General features: G+C 40.3%; 1 protein-coding gene across 1 annotated transcript in view; it reads right to left on the bottom strand.

The window, feature by feature from the left end:
* LOC109910635 (protachykinin) overlaps positions 1-7,874 on the bottom strand; it is a 13,761-nt gene extending 5,887 nt beyond the window's left edge. The window contains exons 1-2 of the mRNA XM_020509851.2: positions 7,270-7,874; positions 5,052-5,154 (exon numbers count right to left, since the gene is read on the bottom strand). Coding sequence (XP_020365440.2) covers positions 5,052-5,154; positions 7,270-7,389 — 223 coding nt within the window. The 5' untranslated portion in view covers positions 7,390-7,874. The remainder of the gene's footprint in view (positions 1-5,051; positions 5,155-7,269) is intronic.
* Positions 7,875-17,492: the final 9,618 nt, after the last annotated feature.

The raw sequence follows: 17,492 nt of genomic DNA, 5'->3' as shown, positions 1-17,492 counted from the left end.
AGATAACACAGTGTGGAGCTGGAGGAACACAGCAGGCCAGGCTGCATCAGAGGAGCAGGAAAGTTGATGTTTCAGATCAGGATCAAGGGTCCCGAAACATCAACTTTCCTGTTCCTCTGATGCTGCCTGGACTGCTGTGTTCCTCCAGATCCACACTGTGTTATCTCTGACTCCAGCATCAGCAGTTCTTACTATCTCTGAATGCCTTATATATAATTGAGACTGTTTATAAATGGCAGTCATCCAGGTAGGTACACAAGGTAACCTTACTTTACACTGAGCTAATTTAGTATTGGTTTAGCGTAAAAATGGGAGAACAACAAATGACTTCACCGTTGATCGACTAGGAAAGAAAACATCAGCTGGAATTTGTGGTTCAATTTGCAGAGAATTAGGTGATAATGCAGATGTGAGATTATAATCAGATCTGTCATGACGTTTTTAAATGGCAGAGTAGACTTAAGGGGAAAAGGCCTACTCCAGTTCCTTGTATGCACGGTCAGTGTGATCTGTAAGAATGGAATATGTGTACAGACATTAGTTGCAGAATAGACATACGAACATACAAATTAGAAGTAAAGGTAGGTCATTTGGCCCTTTAGGCATACTGCACTATTCAGTAAGATCATTGCTGATATATCTGCTTTCTGAATTCCACATTCCTTCCAGCCCAGGCAGTCTTTGATTCCCTTGCCCAACAGAATCTATCCGCCTCCAGTTTTAAAATATTCAATGACCTCACCTTCACCAGCTTCCAAAGCAGAGTTCTATGGTTGCACAATTCTCTGAAAGAAAATGTTTCCTTTCATCCCTGTTCTAAAAGGACGACCAGGATTTTAAAATAGTGCCACTTAGTTTTGGACTTACCCACAAGAGGAAACATCTTTTTCATGTCCATCTTATCATGAATATTCATGATCTGATACATTTCACTCAAGACACACTTCACTCTGCTAAACTTCAGTGAAAACAAGCCCACTCTGTTCAATCTTTCCTCATAAGACACCTGTTCATTTCAAATATCCTCCCCTGAAATATCTCCAATGCATTTACATCCTTTCTTAATTAAGGAGATCAAAACTGTATTGTATTCGAGACTCGTGTGCTAGAACACCAAAATTCAACTGTGCCCTGGAATGCTGCAATCATTCTCCATTTAAAGAGTACACTTTTTTTTATTCTTCCCACCAAAGTGGTCACTATACTCCTTATTTCAGATTTTTGCCCACTCTCTTAATCTATCTATGACTATCTATAACTCAGTCTGCATCCTTATTATCTCATCCTTGCAACATACTTTTCTACCTATCTTTGTGTCATCTGCAAATTTAACCATCATGCCTTTGATCCCTCGCTTGGCTCCATTATCCTATTCTGAAAAGTAGCTTGCTTATCCCCAGTATTTTCCTCACTTCAGAAATGGAGATATGGGAAAATCTATATCATACTATGAACCAATGTTTCTGAGGAAGATGGAACAAAATAAGACTTAATTCTTGCTGATAAAAATATGGCATATTTTTAACTAAACACAACATGAGTATGTTTATCATGTTGAGGAATTGCTGTATCATTCAAATATAAGAACTTGGGTTAAGCAGTCACATATTTTACATAAATCTCAAAGTAGTTATAAAAATACATGAAGTATTGACAGATTCTTAGATAAATGGATATATGCTCCAATTCATTCTGTTCTTGTACATTTTATTAAACACTTCATATTAACATTCATTTGAGCCTTCATGTGTGCATGTTTTATTTAGCTTTATTTATTCAGCTGAAATTGATAATATACTTAAAACTGTGGAACTTTCATTAGTAATTAACTATACCTGAATTATTATTGTCAAAATAGCTCCTTTGATCAGGGTATATGCTAAAATTAGGAGTAGGGTAGAGAAATGCACATTGTGTTTAAAGCATTATGAAGTGGTTTTTCAGTGTAAAATACAGTGAAATATTTAATATAAGAATTTGTAAAGTTCTTTGAAATTTTCTCAAGAATGTATCCAATTAAGACATTTACATCTCTGTGTGATTTTTCTGGGTTTATTAAAGATGGGAGTCTTTCATAGACCATCTTTGTATCCAAGATCATTTGCAACACGCTTAGCTTACAAGTGGCAGCATAGTTCAGGGTCTGAGTTGAAGACTTGACAATCAATTACATTAAACCTTTGACATGAAGCCATCTCTAGGAAGCCCTCTCTCATACCTAGGACTTGCACTGTCTGTAGCATAACAAAATCAAGTTTAAAAGAACAATTGATCATCCAATAAATTGTCTAAGAATTTTCTGAATTTAAATTGCAATACTTTCGATGTTAGTAAGAATGAGTGCAGCAATGAGATCTCTCTTTGAATTATAAGTTAACCACACAGAAAAGAGATCCTTTACCAATGGACAGAGTAGCACATTCAGCCAGCAATATAACTTAGGTCTATGTATAACACTCCATGGATGTTTTTGCTCAGATCAGCAATTACAGTTTAATTTCCCTCCTACTGAACACTAATGCTCACTTTTTCACCCAAAATCTAAAAGCCCTGGAACAAATCATGGACAACATACATGAATTTATGCAGGGAAAATTATGAATTGGTTCATTTATTTGAATTTTTTTAGCAAATCATTGAGTATGTAGATAAAGAGAAAGTGACAGATAGCGTATATGTACATTTCCAGAAGATCTCATGTTGAATTAATTTGTTGCAAAAATTAAAGGGACTGTATCCAACTAGCAATCAGCTAGCTAAAGAACAAAAATTAGAGTGCAGAGAAATGGATGTTGTTTTGGATACGTGAGATGTGGTCTAAGGTTCTGTGTCAAAAACAACTTTATTTTCTAGTTATATTGATGATTTGAACATGGGTACAAGATACCACTCAAGTTTGTTGATTATAGAAACCACAACTTAGACTAACTCCTGAGATTCATACCAAGAGTGATCAATCAAGAGATTTGGTTCACCATTACAAGCACTTTAAAGATTAAACTGAGATGAGAAAATATTGGAAAGATAGGTGAGTCTCAGATTATGAGGACATTGAATACAAGTCATAGTTTGAGTGCAACATGCAGTTCAGCATTGTGGAAAGGATAGAGCCACGCAAAGGATTCATTTGAATAATACCAGAAATCATACAAAGCTTGTCAGGGAAGGTTTGACAAATGTAGGCCCTTTTAGTAGGGCAGAAGAAAATAAGGTGAGTCCACTACAGAGTTTAAAATTCTAAAATGTTTTAAGTGGCTGAAAAGCAAAAGATGGTTTACAATAAAATCAAGTCAAAAACAAGGCTGCATAAACTCAGGGTCCTTGCTAGAGATTGAAGTAATGAGTTCGAACACTATTATTTGTGCAGAAGCTCTTGTAGCATGGAGCGTTTTAACAGGTATGGCTATTGAGATAGAGGCTATAATGTCATTGAAAAGAACATTGGATAATTATCCAAAAAGGGAGAATACAAAGGATGCAAGAAAAAAGCTGGGAAATTGAATTTTAATATATAACTCCAGTTGAAAAGTTAGCACCAGAAGGTAGGCTGTCCAGTCTTGAGTAGGATTATTTCAATTATTTTATTTTTATTCTATTTTGAAATAATGTTCTCAAATTATATTTGTTAAGGTGAATTGTGACAGTAAAGTAATTTACAATTTTAACTGCTTTACACTGCTTTACAATAGGTTCAAGTAAAGAAGTTAGGTGGGAAATTGTTGAATTCAATGATGTTTTTTCAATTTAAAAAGCTGTTATTTTGTGTCTGTCCTTGTCCTTAAGGTGATCAAGCAATACAATATGTGGGTTCTGAATGTGCAGATTTAAATGTAGTTATTTTGTGGAATTAGTTCAAATTATTAACTTTACAATCCTTTTGCTGTGTACATGACATTCTTCTGTAGCATACACATGATAATGATATAAGAATTAAATAATCATTATGGTGCAGAAGGCCATTTGGCCCATCTTGTCATTAATTGTCAGCTATGCCATGTGCACCCTGGATGAGCAATTAATGCTTTGAGCCAAACATGCTCAAATCCTATGGAAGAATAAATATAAATGCTGCATAATAATTTCAAAGTGATTGACTATGGGATAATACATAAATATGTTGTGTTTAAAGTTTGCTATGATACTGCATCATTCACTATGTTTAGTATCAAGGAATTTCTAATCCCATTACAATACAATCCCTAGACAACAGCCAGGCAGCAATGACATCATCAGGTGTCAACTCGGCCCTGGAGTTGTCTAAGAGACACCTTTTCTTGTCATTTACATTAACTCAGGTATCTGCACCCATGGGAAAGCACAATAGAAAGGAGGGAGAGTCTGTTTTCTTCCTTAAGACATTAGTTTTACATCCTTTGTGAATTGCACACGTTAGCTTTTGTGGGTTCCTCAATGGTGATACAGTGGGCTGTGATAGCAACTCTAAAAGGCTATGTGTTTGTACTCTCTGATTGGCATTGTACCTATATCTATGGTATAATCCCAAGTAACACCGACCATCTAAATCAGCATTTCCAACAGATTAGAGCCATGTTGGATAACAGCTGAGAAAATCTGAAAGAATAATTCAGAATAAAGCATGGGATTTAATTTAACAGTGGTTATATAACACCAGATGTAGCACGTGGAACCAAAGGAAATGTATCCCATTTGTCATCCAGATATTGAGGCAATGGAGTAGTTTGTAGATATGAAACACAACCATAAAACACTGAAACACTGGAAAGATGAAACAAGATTTGACCCTGCCCGATCTCCGCTAGAACCTTTTCTTGTCCTGGTGACATCGCTGTGCTGTGTATTTCCAGCTTCCTCGGTCTGTATAAATACACCTGACTTCTTGCCATTCCTGCTTTGTACGATTTGGTTGTTTTTTTTTAAATTTTAATATATTCCAAGAAGTTTGTTCTTTGTCATTTGACAATGGGCTCATGTGAAAAGGTGCTCTTGGTTAAGCAGGTGGAATAGATTGACAATACTCTACAAACAAACTTCAGTTTAGCCAGCAACACTACAATACAAATACACGTTACCGAATGACCGCCTGCCCATTAAGCCAAAGAACTGCTCGGGTCGTGGTTTCCTGGCCACACGCTTCAGGAGCTCCCGAAAGGAATCCGGCTGCAGTCCTTTGTTCTGAAAACAGATCAAAGCAGGGGAGAAAATAATGCACAATTATCCAACCTTTCCTCCGCGATGTGGCTCTATCTATGTCCCAGTCTGTTACCGTTAATGTGGTATCTCAGGAGACCAGGTTAGTGTGTTTTGTTTTAAATGCATTCTCATCACGTTACTTTTCTAAAGATCGCAAAAGACAAATTGAGGTAGCAATCCCGAGCCGAATCTCTGCCGTTGTTTCTTGGGGTTTGTTTCTATGTTTTCGCTGCATGGATGTTGCAGTTGGGATGTGATGAGCCATGTTGCTCTGTTTCCAACCCGCTCCGGGCTGGGCTTTTTTTAAATTCTGTTCACCTTCTGGCACTTCTTCGAGCAACAGGTTCAGCAAACTCAGCGCACCATTGCTGAAGTAAGTTACAATTAGATAGAGAATAATTATGGTCCAAACTTATATAGGGTACAGCGTATGCATTCACGGTCGCCAGCCACCCCGCGAGAGCTCCACCCAACGAACTGGATGCAGCCTCTCTGCTCCTATGATGCTGCTTGGCCTGCTGTGTTCATCCAGCCCTGCACCTTGAACTGGATGCACGACTTCGCTTTTACTTGCTCAGGAACATGCACAGGCACCAGATTTGCATTGGGAAAATGTATTCAAACGCTGTAGTTTTACAACTAGTGTTTCCAATTACTGAACAGCAATGTTCACAAATATCTGTTTATTGCTAAATAACGACCTACAATTGAATATTTATAAATACAAATCTTTCTAATAGCCCGGGCTATCTGCATAATTTAGAATAAAAGGGGTGATTTGAGATGAAATGTCAATCCATCGTTTACATAATAACGCGCAAGGCTTGGAAACTAATTGGAACTTAATACTAATCTCCTTTCACGCGCACAGGAATTTGATTCAAAATAAAAACCGAAAGAACTGCAGATGCTGTAAATCAGGAACAAAACAGAAGTCTGGCAGCATTTGTGAAAAAAAGAGTTAACGTTTCAGGTCGTGTGACCCTTCCTCAGTTCTGGCAGTTCTGAGGAAGGGCCACCGGACCCGAAACGTTAACTCCGATTTTTTTTTTTCTTCACAGATGCTGCCAGACCTGCTGAGCTTTTCCAGCAACTTCTGTTTTGATTTGATTCCATCAGGTTTACATATAATTCAGTTTGATTGCATAGATTTAACTGCAGCTCATTCCGGGCTACCCATGGCCAAATGTCCGGCTGGAAACCCTTCAGTCAAAAGATGTCTCACTACATCCACCATCCGCTTGCTGAACCACTCCTGACAGGGACCCTGCAATTGCGTTTCTGTAACTGACAAGTTCTTGTCTATTGAAGAGGATTTATAATGCCATAGCAACTCGTTATTGATGTCGCTGCATCTGTCTCGCTGTCTAATTAATATTTTCACTTAGTATTCGAAAACTAGAGAATCCAGAAACTCCTCGCCCCCGGGTATACTCAAAGCCGGAGCTGGCTAACTTTGACGTAGAGTCACAGACCATTCTCTAACAGTGAGCTGAGACCTTGTGAGTGACAAGTCTTTAACCAGAATTATTCTTCTTGTAGCTTTCCTCTCTTTCCTCCAGCATTCCATATGCCTCCTGTCAGTGGCTGGAGTCCCACCGAGTGATACGCCAGGGAACATCAGACCGGTCCACAAGCAAAAAAGTTCCTGGTATCTATTCCAACATGTAGCAGCACAATCCGCCGTGAGGGAGACCAACTGCGGTTTGCCAATTGTTGCTGATTGCGCATTCGGACACTATTGTAACATTTAATCGTGTCCATAACTGACTTTCCACACCAAAAAAATTCAGCGAGAAACTCATTCCTACAGGAATCTTATCTAACTCACCGTTCTCTTATTCATACATTACTGAACAGATGCCCACTGATTTTTCACGGCAATACATGCCATTATTTCTGACACATTCCTGCAGATGGGAGTAAGCCATGTGGAACCAAAAAAGTACTTTGATGTTGCCCTATTGGTAATCACTATTGGTCCCTACCCTTTAAATATGTGGAATGGTGGGACACAGGAAAAACGCAAACTGAGTAAAATTAAATTTCAATGCTTATATCGTGTTGCTGTAAATTGTACATTAATTGAAACATTACCTGGCCGTGGTCGCTTTCGTCCCATAGAGAAACGCCTTCATTCCGGGAAACCTCTTCGCAAAAGACATCTGTCAAAACCAGGAGGCTGACAGTGACTGCGAGCAGCCGGAGAGTTCTCATCTTGGGACAGGGTAGGGCTATTGACCGCTCAGGCTCTGGCAGCGGGAGAAGCTGGAGCTGCGGAAGACCGTGCGCAGCAAGTGGTGGCTATTGAAGAGGCTGCGCTCCCTCTTTGCCTGTGCTGGAGGATGGATGCTCACTACCTGGTCCAATTCGTGTTTTTCCGCCAGATCCCGGAAATTCCCGAGCTCACTGGCTCCTTTGTTGATCCGCTCAAATTATTGGCCAGTTGCACCGGCAGAATCAACTGCTCTTGCTCTATCTTACAGAATCTTCTCCCAGGTGGAGTTTGAATGGCTCAGATTCCGGATCTCAAGGCTGGTATCCGAATGAAAATCCCGTTGAATTCCTTGCAATTTATACCCTGCACCAGGGGGGTCATTGGAGCGCAGGTACTTTACAGATCCAAAAATAGCGCTCCAGGAATTCGAAGGTGAATGAATCTTCCCTCCGTTTGACAAATTGAATTAAAAGAACGATATTCAAGTGCAGAAATGTCAAGATGTGTATTTCTGTCCTTTGTTTGCTTCAATCATTTCCCAGATATGAGCAACACTATGAATGAGTGCTGAAACCGACGTCAGTACTTATGTTTAATATATCATTTTCACCTAATGGTTACCCCGGAGTCAATATTTTGATTCACTTTTTAATAATTTGTAATCCGATTGTTGAAAGAAAGGAGCTTCTTTGAATACAGATGAGATACTTCAAATCGGCTTCAGGGACAAATCAAATTGAACAATGCAATTTACTTTAAGCTGATGGGAAATGCGCTCAATTTGATTTGTGCAGACAAAGCTATACCTTTTGAGGATGTAATTTACTTGAAAGTTAAGCAAAGAAGAACAGTAACTAACTTAAATTATTTTTATGTTTTATCGCCAATTAAATGGCTAGAATTTAAGATTAGGAAACCACTTACAAATCATCATACAGGCACAAATGTCACACATAATTTACATTTATAAGTAAGCGTTTTACTGCAACTGTGTTGAATTTGCTCAAATCATTTGCCGTGGGAAATTTTCTCTCTGCAGCTATTTCGTAGTTGAGCAAAATGCAAACATCGGTTCAGACCTTAAACTAGGCTATTCCTGCACTTTACGTAAGTATTTTGCATGATATTTTAGCCTTTTTGAAGGTTATTCTCAAATGTAGTATCAGAGGAAATGTTTGTAGTAACTTCGCTTCAGGCAACAAATCTGAATATTCACAGTCATTGCCGATATTTGAAAGGTAAGAAAAAAGAAATTACAATGTCAAAGTCAGATCATGTGTGAGATGCAAGATCTTTGATGGGAGGGCAGAATATTCTCTAACGTGATATTCATGGCGTAAATTCCACCAGTTCTTAAATCATTTCAAGATTTAATTTCCTCTTTATGGTGTAAGGAAAGATAAACAATAAACTCCACACACGTAATTAGTTAACTTATGACAAAATGTATCTGCAAATTCAGAGTAAAACAGGAGCAAATGAATGTTAATTCGTGATATTTAGGAACTTTTTTTTAAAAAAGGAAATGGTTATTTTTGTATCCTTTTGCAAAACCAGCAGGACCTTTCAGCCTATTTCAGAATTCTTCAGGTTTATATTTCTGGCTGCACGACTGGCTCCACTTCATCCAGTAAATCCCACAGTTAGATGTTGACAGCTACCGCTTCTTGCATGTACCATATTTGAGGTTTGTCAAGTTTTAATTAGAAAAATACGAGCAAGATTTTTTAAAAGAGATCTCAAATCTCGGTTGGTGAGGATTAAAATCGTTCCTAACGACAGCAACATATATTTATGCAGCACCTTTGACACGACATGGCATTTCAAAATGCTTCACAAGAAAACTATGAAACCGAAATTAAAATCCAAGCGACATTAAGAAGTAGAACAAATTACTGAAAACGTCTTTGAAGAGCTAAAGCTTAAAGGTGGAGGAAAATCCGAAGAGGTTTAGAGGGGAAATTCCAAATTTTAAGAATTAAACAACTCATTAAGAAGTATGAATTGGAAGCAGGCGTAGCCATTCGGGCCATCGAGCTTGTCCTGCCATTCAAGGAGATCATGTTGAAGATTACACCGAAGGGTTGCGGACACTGGAGAGGGGCGACATGGGATGAGAATGTTAATACCCAGGCTTTGGAATTGGAATCCACTGGAATCCTCAGCCAGCACTCGGTTGAACCGCCTGTTATACTTTAATATGTACTTCCATGGATGCAGTTGAAGGTTTGAGAAGAAAACTGACTTGGAACGCAATGTTGTCATGGAGATTTCAATCTCCCGCAAACAGGCGGATTTATATTCTCAACGCTAAAACGTTAATTGTTAAGTAGCATGTAAGAATGTTCATAAAGTCAACGCTTAGCCATATTTAACTTCGTCCGTGAGAACCCCTCCGACGTGGATAAGTTTAAAAATGTGCTTTTACCGTAATTGCCAATCTAAGCACTTATTTCATCTAATCAGTACATTGGGATTCCCCTACCTCGGGGAGGGCTCTGAAGATGTGTGGCTTCAGGAATACCCCACTCCCCTCACAACGCTTAAACTGTGTTTTCAGAACAGGAACATCTGCACACTTAAAACCTTTAGAAATGCGCAGCAGGTCCAAAGACCTCTGGAAGTGTTTTTAGGTCAGCCCTCATTGCTCTGCAATCATAAGGATTAATCCCACTATTTCGAACTCTGAGCGCGGGAGAGGGGGTAGGGTCTACACGAACTATAATTTTCCAGCTAGTCTAGCAGCATCTGTAGAGAGAAAGCAGAGTTAACGATTTCGAGTCCAGTGATCCTTGTTCAGAAAGTCTTCAGGGCTTCAGGACGGTAACCGGATTCGACACGTTAACTCTGCTTTCTCTTTACAGATGCTGCCAGACCTACTGAGATTCTCCGGTAATTTCTCTTTGTTTCTGATCTTCAGCATTCGCAGCACTTTTATTTACATATCATTTTGCACCTTCCCGACAATGTGATTCCTGTAGGCATGGAGAGCTACAATCTATAGCTCTAATCTCATTCACACCAGAGGAGACTCAAGCCTTTTTGGGGTCATATATCTCTTTTCTCCAGAATGCGTGCTGAATTCTGGAGATAACCTCCAAACTCAGAGGTGCGAACGGGAAGGTATGACTTTGGATTTAGAGCCGACCTGACTATGGAGAGAAGTATCAGATGTGACCACATTCAGCACTACCACCTCTTCTCGCCCCAACAACTCTTCCACTGTTTCCAAGTCTAGCATCCAGTATTGAGAGGGCAGAAATGTCCCTCAACTAAGTGTCGAGGCGACTAAAAGCCGTTGCCTTCAGTCTTGCTGCACACCCCCTTTCCTTAGCTACCAAACTCCCACTCCCCAAAAACGCGGAGCGTGAATGAGACAACTCAGAACCCTGTTGTCATGTTTGACTGAAATGAGCCTCCAACCACATATCTGTGCCATCAGGAAGATTGCAAACTTCCATCTCTGTGTCACTGTCTGATTTCATCCTTCCCCACTTCATCTGCTGCTGAAATCTCCACCCGTGCCTTCATTGCCCCCGGAGAAATACACTCTTAGTCAGTTTCCCACATCCTATTTCTATAAAATTATGGTCATACATATCCGTGCTGTCTAATTCGTGCTAAATCCTGTTCACCCCTTTGACACTGTACTGACTGATGCACATTGGCTCCAAGTTAAGCAACATCTTATAAAATTCCTCTCATAGTACCGTCACGCCCCATCTCTAATTCCCTCCAGCCCTGCAACTTGTTGAGGTAACCGGATTCTCTCATTCTGGTCTATTGAAACTCTGCAATTGTAACTGCTGCCCCAGAATGGCTGTGCCGTCAGCTGTGTGGAGAAACTCTGGACTTCCTTTATGAAACCACTTTTACCTCTCTCTCCTAGAAAGACGCTCCTCAGCTCCCTCTTTCACCGAGCTTTGATCATATGCTGCAAACTTAGTCTGTTACACTTGCCAATGTTGTGCCTGTTTTCACGTAAGTGACGGGCCTTGGGACGTTTTAACTTTTTAAAAGCGAGAATAACTAAACAATGAGACAACAAGGTGCAGAGCTGGATAAACACAGCAGGCCAAGCAGCATCATAGGAGAAGCAAGGCTGACGTTTCGGGCCTAGACCCTTCATCGGATGAAGGGACTAGGTCCGAAACGTCAGCCTTACTGCTCCTCTGATGCTGCTTGGCCTGCTGTGTTCATCCAGCTCTGCACCTTGTTGTCTCAGATTTTCCAGCATCTGCAGTTCCTACTATCTCTGAATAAATAAACAATTGTTCTTTCTCTTTCTCCAAATGCTGCCAGACATGCTGAGTTTTGCCCACTAGGCACATTCTTCAGCATCCTCAGTATTTTGCTTTCCTATAAACAGAAGCCGTTGTGAAAGTCCCTACAGGAATTCTTGTCATAACTATTCAGTTTCATGGAGCAATCCTCCAGTTTAGAACAATTGGACCTTCTACACGCTTCGGGTGGCGTTAAATGTATTAGAATTTACCGGCTAGGCAGATACACAATCGGAGAGTCAGACAATCTAAACCGGGTACCGTTGGCTCAGAACTGCGAGGACAGATCACAGTCAATGGTCACGGATTCAACAAAATTCCACAGTCATAGAGTAATACAGCACGGAAACAGACACTTCAGTCCAACCAGTCCATGCTGACCATGATCCTCAACTAACTAGTCCCACCTGCCTGCGCTCGGCATATATCCCTTCAAACATTTCTTATTCATGTACTTATCTAAATGTTTCCTATACGTTGTAACTGTACCCGCATCCACTACTTCCTTTGGAAGTTCATTCCACACACTAACTACACTCTGCAAAAAAAAAATGCTCCTTATGTCTTTTTAAAATCTTTCTTCTCTCACCTTATAAATATGCCCCCTAGTCTTGAAAACCCCCACCCTAGGGGAAAAAAAAGCACCTGACATCCTTACCTATACGCCTCATGATTTTATACACCCCTATAAAGTAATTTCTCAACCTCCTAAGTTAGTATCATATAGAGATAGGGTGGTTAAGAAGGCTTTGTAAGGCTTGCCTTCATTGCTCAGACCTTTGAGCATCGGAGTTGGGACGTGTATGTTGAGGTTGTACAGGACGTTGGTGAGACCTCTTCTGGATTACTGTGTCCAGTCCTGGTTTCCCAGATTGCAATGACTGTATAGCGCCACATTTGCGCCATGTTCCATTTCATAATGCATAAAATCTGAAAATGCTGGAGAAACTCAGCAGGTCTGGTAGCATTTGTGGAGAGAAGAGGTAACATTTCCAATTCAAAAGGACGCTCCCCCGGAACACAATGGAGAGTTGCGAAGAAGTCATCCTGGCCTTGAAACATTAACTCTTATTTCTGCCTCCACATCTGTTGCCAGACCTGCTGAGTTTCTCCAGGCTTTTAAAAGTGGCCAGTCACCAGTGGAACCTTGTGTGTGTATGGGTTGGTGGGGGTTGATCGCGGTGTAACATGGGCCTTGTTGGCTGAAGTGCTTTCAGATTTTGGGGTGCTTAAGCAAAGAACACGGCAGCTTTGGCAACTCGTCCTCCGTTACAATTCTCGATAAAGTATTGTTTTTTATTTAACAAACTGCAATTCTCGTTCGCACTATTGGCCGTTGCAACTGTTTTACAGAACATTGTGGATGATCGACTTTGGACAATCCTTCCCCACATTGTGCAGATAAACTGAAGTCTTTCATATATATTCATAAATAAAACTTTTGATGTCAACTGTAGATAAATGTTTAGTCAAATCAGATGGATTTGTTTAAGAAAAAGGCCACATCGCCGAGCATGTTAGGAAAATGATGAGATGAGTTTTTTTTAAAAGACTCTTTTCTCCGATCACATTTCCTCAAGACAATAAAGGGAAGGCAGTGGCTTAATGGTAATGTTGCTGGTTTTATAATCTACAATAGCAGGGTAATGTTGTAGGGAGAGGGGTTCACAATCCCACCATGGCAAATAGCGAAATTTGAGTTTTTTTTAAAAAAAAAAATAAACACGTACATGACTGTAGGTCTATTCCACATTGGAAGAAAACTCTTTGGTGCGGCACGGCGGCTCAGTGTTAGCACTGCTACCTTTCAGCAGCAGAGACCCGCGTTCAATTCCAGCTTGGGGCGACTATCTGTGTGAGTTTGCACATTCGCTTCGTGTCTGTGTGGGTGCGCTCCGGTTTTCTCCCACAATCCAAAGATGTGCAGATTGGCCCTAGGAAATTCTGGGTGGGGCGTTTATCAGAGAATCGGTACGGACTTGTTTGGCCAAATGGCCCGTTTCCACACTGGAGGGATTTCTATGCAACGGCAGTGATGTGGGAAGTGTACAGCAGGAATGCAAAATTCTGCTACACTGTAACCGCCGAATAAACTTCAATCAAGGTCAACAGACTCAAGCATAGCGTTCTGAGGAAACGTTAACTCCGATTTCTCTTCACAAATGCTGCCAGACCTGCTGAGCTTTTCTAGTAACTTCTGTTTTTGTTTCTGATTTACTGCATTCGCAGTTCTTTCGGGGTTTTTTTAATTAGGCATAGAGACTGGTTTAAACCTACGTTCAGAGGACGGGATGAGAACGGCGCTTGGTTTCCGAGCAGAAATTGAATTTGCCCGCACTATAAATCGCTGGAAATCGTGGAGACGGTAGATATTGCACCCTGCTGGCGGAGATCGCAAAGCTCAGTTAGCTGAATATAACAGTGTGGAGCTGGAGGAACACAGCAGGCCAGGCAACATCAGAGGAGCAGGAAAGTTGACGTTTCGGTTCGGGGCCCTCCTTCAGAAATCAGAAATCTTCTTCAGCTTTCCTGCTCCTCTGATGTTGCCTAGCCTGCTGTGTTCCTTCAGCTCCACACTGTGTTATCTCTGACTCCAGCATCTGCAGTTCTTGCTGTCTCAGTTAGCTGGATGGCTGGTTTGCGAAGAAGAATGACGCCAAGAGGTGTACCGGCTGAAGTCACCATGAGGGCATCTCCTTTCACAAACTTGCCGTGGTGACCTTCAGGTGAAACTCACCATTAGACATCTCTCCAATGAGACATCCTCTGGTCTATGTCACATGGCTCTCATCCCGCCCCCTTGACCTGTCCGTCCTCCCTGGACTGACCTATCCCCTTCCTAACTCCCCACCTGCACTCACCTTTACTGGCTCTATCCCCGCCTCTTCGACCTGTTTGTTTCCTCTCCACCTATCCTCTCCTCTATCCATCTTCTATCCGCCTCCCACTCTCTCCCTATTTATTTCAGAACCCCCTTCCCCTCCCCCTTTTCTGATGAAGGGTCTAGGCCTGAAATGTCAGCCTCTCTGCTCCTATGATGCTGCTTGGCCTGCTGTGTTCATCCAGCCCTGCACCTTGTTGTCTCACCATTCAGAGGCAAATGGGATCTCGTAAAGGAAGGGGCATTTTGACTGCAGGCGATTATAGATGAAGGTTGTGGATAATAACAGGCAGAGGAGAGATCAATTAGGGATGAGGTTCAATTGCTAAGCTTCGCAAGGATGCTCACATCCCGCGAATACATAAAAACAAATGAGTTGATTCTTGGAACAAAGGAACAAATATGACAGCAGCAATGCCGAATAGCAACAGTGCATTTACAAAGACCAGAGCAGAGACGTCACTCTTTGTAATGTTTAATTGATACTCATCAGTTCAACAGCACCTCCGTGTTGCAATCTCTAATTTCTCCCATGGAACTAAAAGCACATCGTAAATAAAAAGTTGTTATTGTTATTGAAAGACACATGATGCTCTCTCAGGGTAAACACATCTGCTACATTAACAACCTCTCAACAATTGAACATACATAAGAACTAGGAGCAGGAGTAGGCCGTCCGGCCCTTTGAGCCTGCTCCGCCATTCGCCGTTGCTTTTGTTAGTGTCGGACAGGACCTGAATTCGTCAAAACCCCAGGTTTTTCAACGGTCCTTTTTAGATAAGATCCTTCACCCTTGGGGTTATTGTATTCAAACTCTTCTGCACCTTCTCAAGGACCCTATCCTTGTTCCTAAAGTGTGGTGACCAAAACTGCAGTAATTACTTGTGATCTCTGGGGTTTTATAGAAATTCAGCATAACTTTTGTGCTTTTCTATTTAATTCCTTTTTATGAAACCCGCTATCCCAAATGCTTTGCTAATTTCACTTTCAATGTGTCCTGCCATCTATGCACATGAACCCGCTGGTCCCTTTGTCCCTTGCACATTCTGATAAAAAAGCGCTATTAACAGTAAATGGCCCTCATCATTTCCTATGTCTGAATACATCACCTCATCATATGGAATTCCACTCGTCACTTGTCTGTTTATTCTGCTAATGTATCACTTGCTGCAATCAATTAGTATCATCCACACAGTTTGCGACACCTTTACACTTGATACCATCAAAAATGTTTAGGTCCTGACCTTGCAGGATACCACTGTCTACCGTTCTGTAGGCTGAAAATAACCATTAACCACAACTTGATTACTGTCCATAAGCCAACATCTTATCTAAACTGTAACCAACACTCCACCTCCATGAGGTTGTTAATTGGCCTTTTATGTCACAGCTTGTCAATGCTTTTTAAAAATTCATAACAACAATATCCATTGGATTCCCTTCATTAATCTACCCTGTTAGACTGATTGTTTTTAATTATGCCAAACTCTTCAAGTGCTTGTTAATTATCCCCTGTTAATTATTTCTAAAACCTTATCAATGATTGATGTTAAACTGACTGGCCAATAGTTATTAGGAATGTCATTTGTATGACATTTGTCACTTTCCAAATGCTCTAGCACCTCCCAATATCTAGAGATGATTGGAAGAATACAGCAAGCCTTTCTATTATCTTCCCCTACTTTGTTTACTAACCTGGGATGTAAGCCTTTTCTTCCAGACAAGGACGCATTTTAAGAATAGCCAGCCTTTCCAGCAAATGTTTCATATCTGATAATTTTACCATTTCTTCTACCAATATTACATTAGCATCCTCTTTCTTAATAAATACTGATACAAAATACTCATAAAATAGTCTTGCTTTTCCCTGCACCTCTGAGCACAAGCACTTTCTTTGTCCAAATAGGACCCAGCATGCTTCTTACTACCTATTTAGTATTTACATGAGGTAGAAGATTTTTGAGTTACTTCTCATGTTAACTGCTGTTTTAGTCCCGTTCTCTATTTGCCAGCCTTGGTCCCCACTCAACTTACCATATTTGCATAGGTTTTGACTTCAAGTGTCTCCTTGGCATGCATCAATACTCCTTTTATTGTTTCATTTTTAAAATTATTTCTCTCATTATCCAAGGTGCCCTGTTTGATTCCTCGTTCTTTCTTCTGGAATGTATCTCGCTTGAACCTGAAACATCTTTTCCTTGAAGATCACCCATTGTTCTATTACAATTTCTTTTTTGTGCATGCTTTGAAATGTTTTGATATGACAGAGCACTACATAAATGCAACCATTGTGGTTAGGAATAGACAAATGTTTGCACATACTCAGGGCAGCTATCCATTACTTAATCTTCAGAAAGTCTGTACTCTGGAAAAAGTGAAAATACCACTTCCTTGCTAACTAACACATTTTCTTGTTTGTGTAAATAATGTAACAACTGAAATTGGTACAATTAAAATTAGAATTAAAATAACATTAGGCATTGCCTGCCCATGTTAGATAAGCAAATAAGAATGCCTGAGCAATGCATATGAGCTGAATCTTTGTGAACATTTATTTAAATAGACATGTTCATGTTTTGGATATTATCTCACACTCTGTCCAATGTCCATAATTCATTTCCAACGTGACCATGTCAAGCAGCCTCTCTGGAGATTACCAGTTTTGTGTATAATACTATAGGGATTTCTTCTGTACTCCTGTTGAAAGTGACCTGGTGATAACCCATACATTACTCATTGATTTTTTCTTTCAAGCACGAATGGTTTTCAGATTGGCATTGTGTCGACATGTTGAAAATATCCATGGATGATCCAAACTACAGGAGTAGTTAGTCTTTCAAAGGATTACTCTTTTTAAAAAGCATAAATTTGACTTTGGTAGTAAAGGGGCAGCTAGTTGCAAATATAAATTGCATCAATGAGCATATATTTCATGCTG

The sequence above is a fragment of the Rhincodon typus genome, chromosome 2 (genome assembly GCF_021869965.1).
Source record: "Rhincodon typus isolate 14 chromosome 2, sRhiTyp1.1, whole genome shotgun sequence".
NCBI classification, from domain to species: domain Eukaryota; kingdom Metazoa; phylum Chordata; class Chondrichthyes; order Orectolobiformes; family Rhincodontidae; genus Rhincodon; species Rhincodon typus.
The sequence above is the reverse complement of the archived record's forward strand: the minus strand, read 5'-3'. Positions and strand labels throughout refer to the sequence as shown.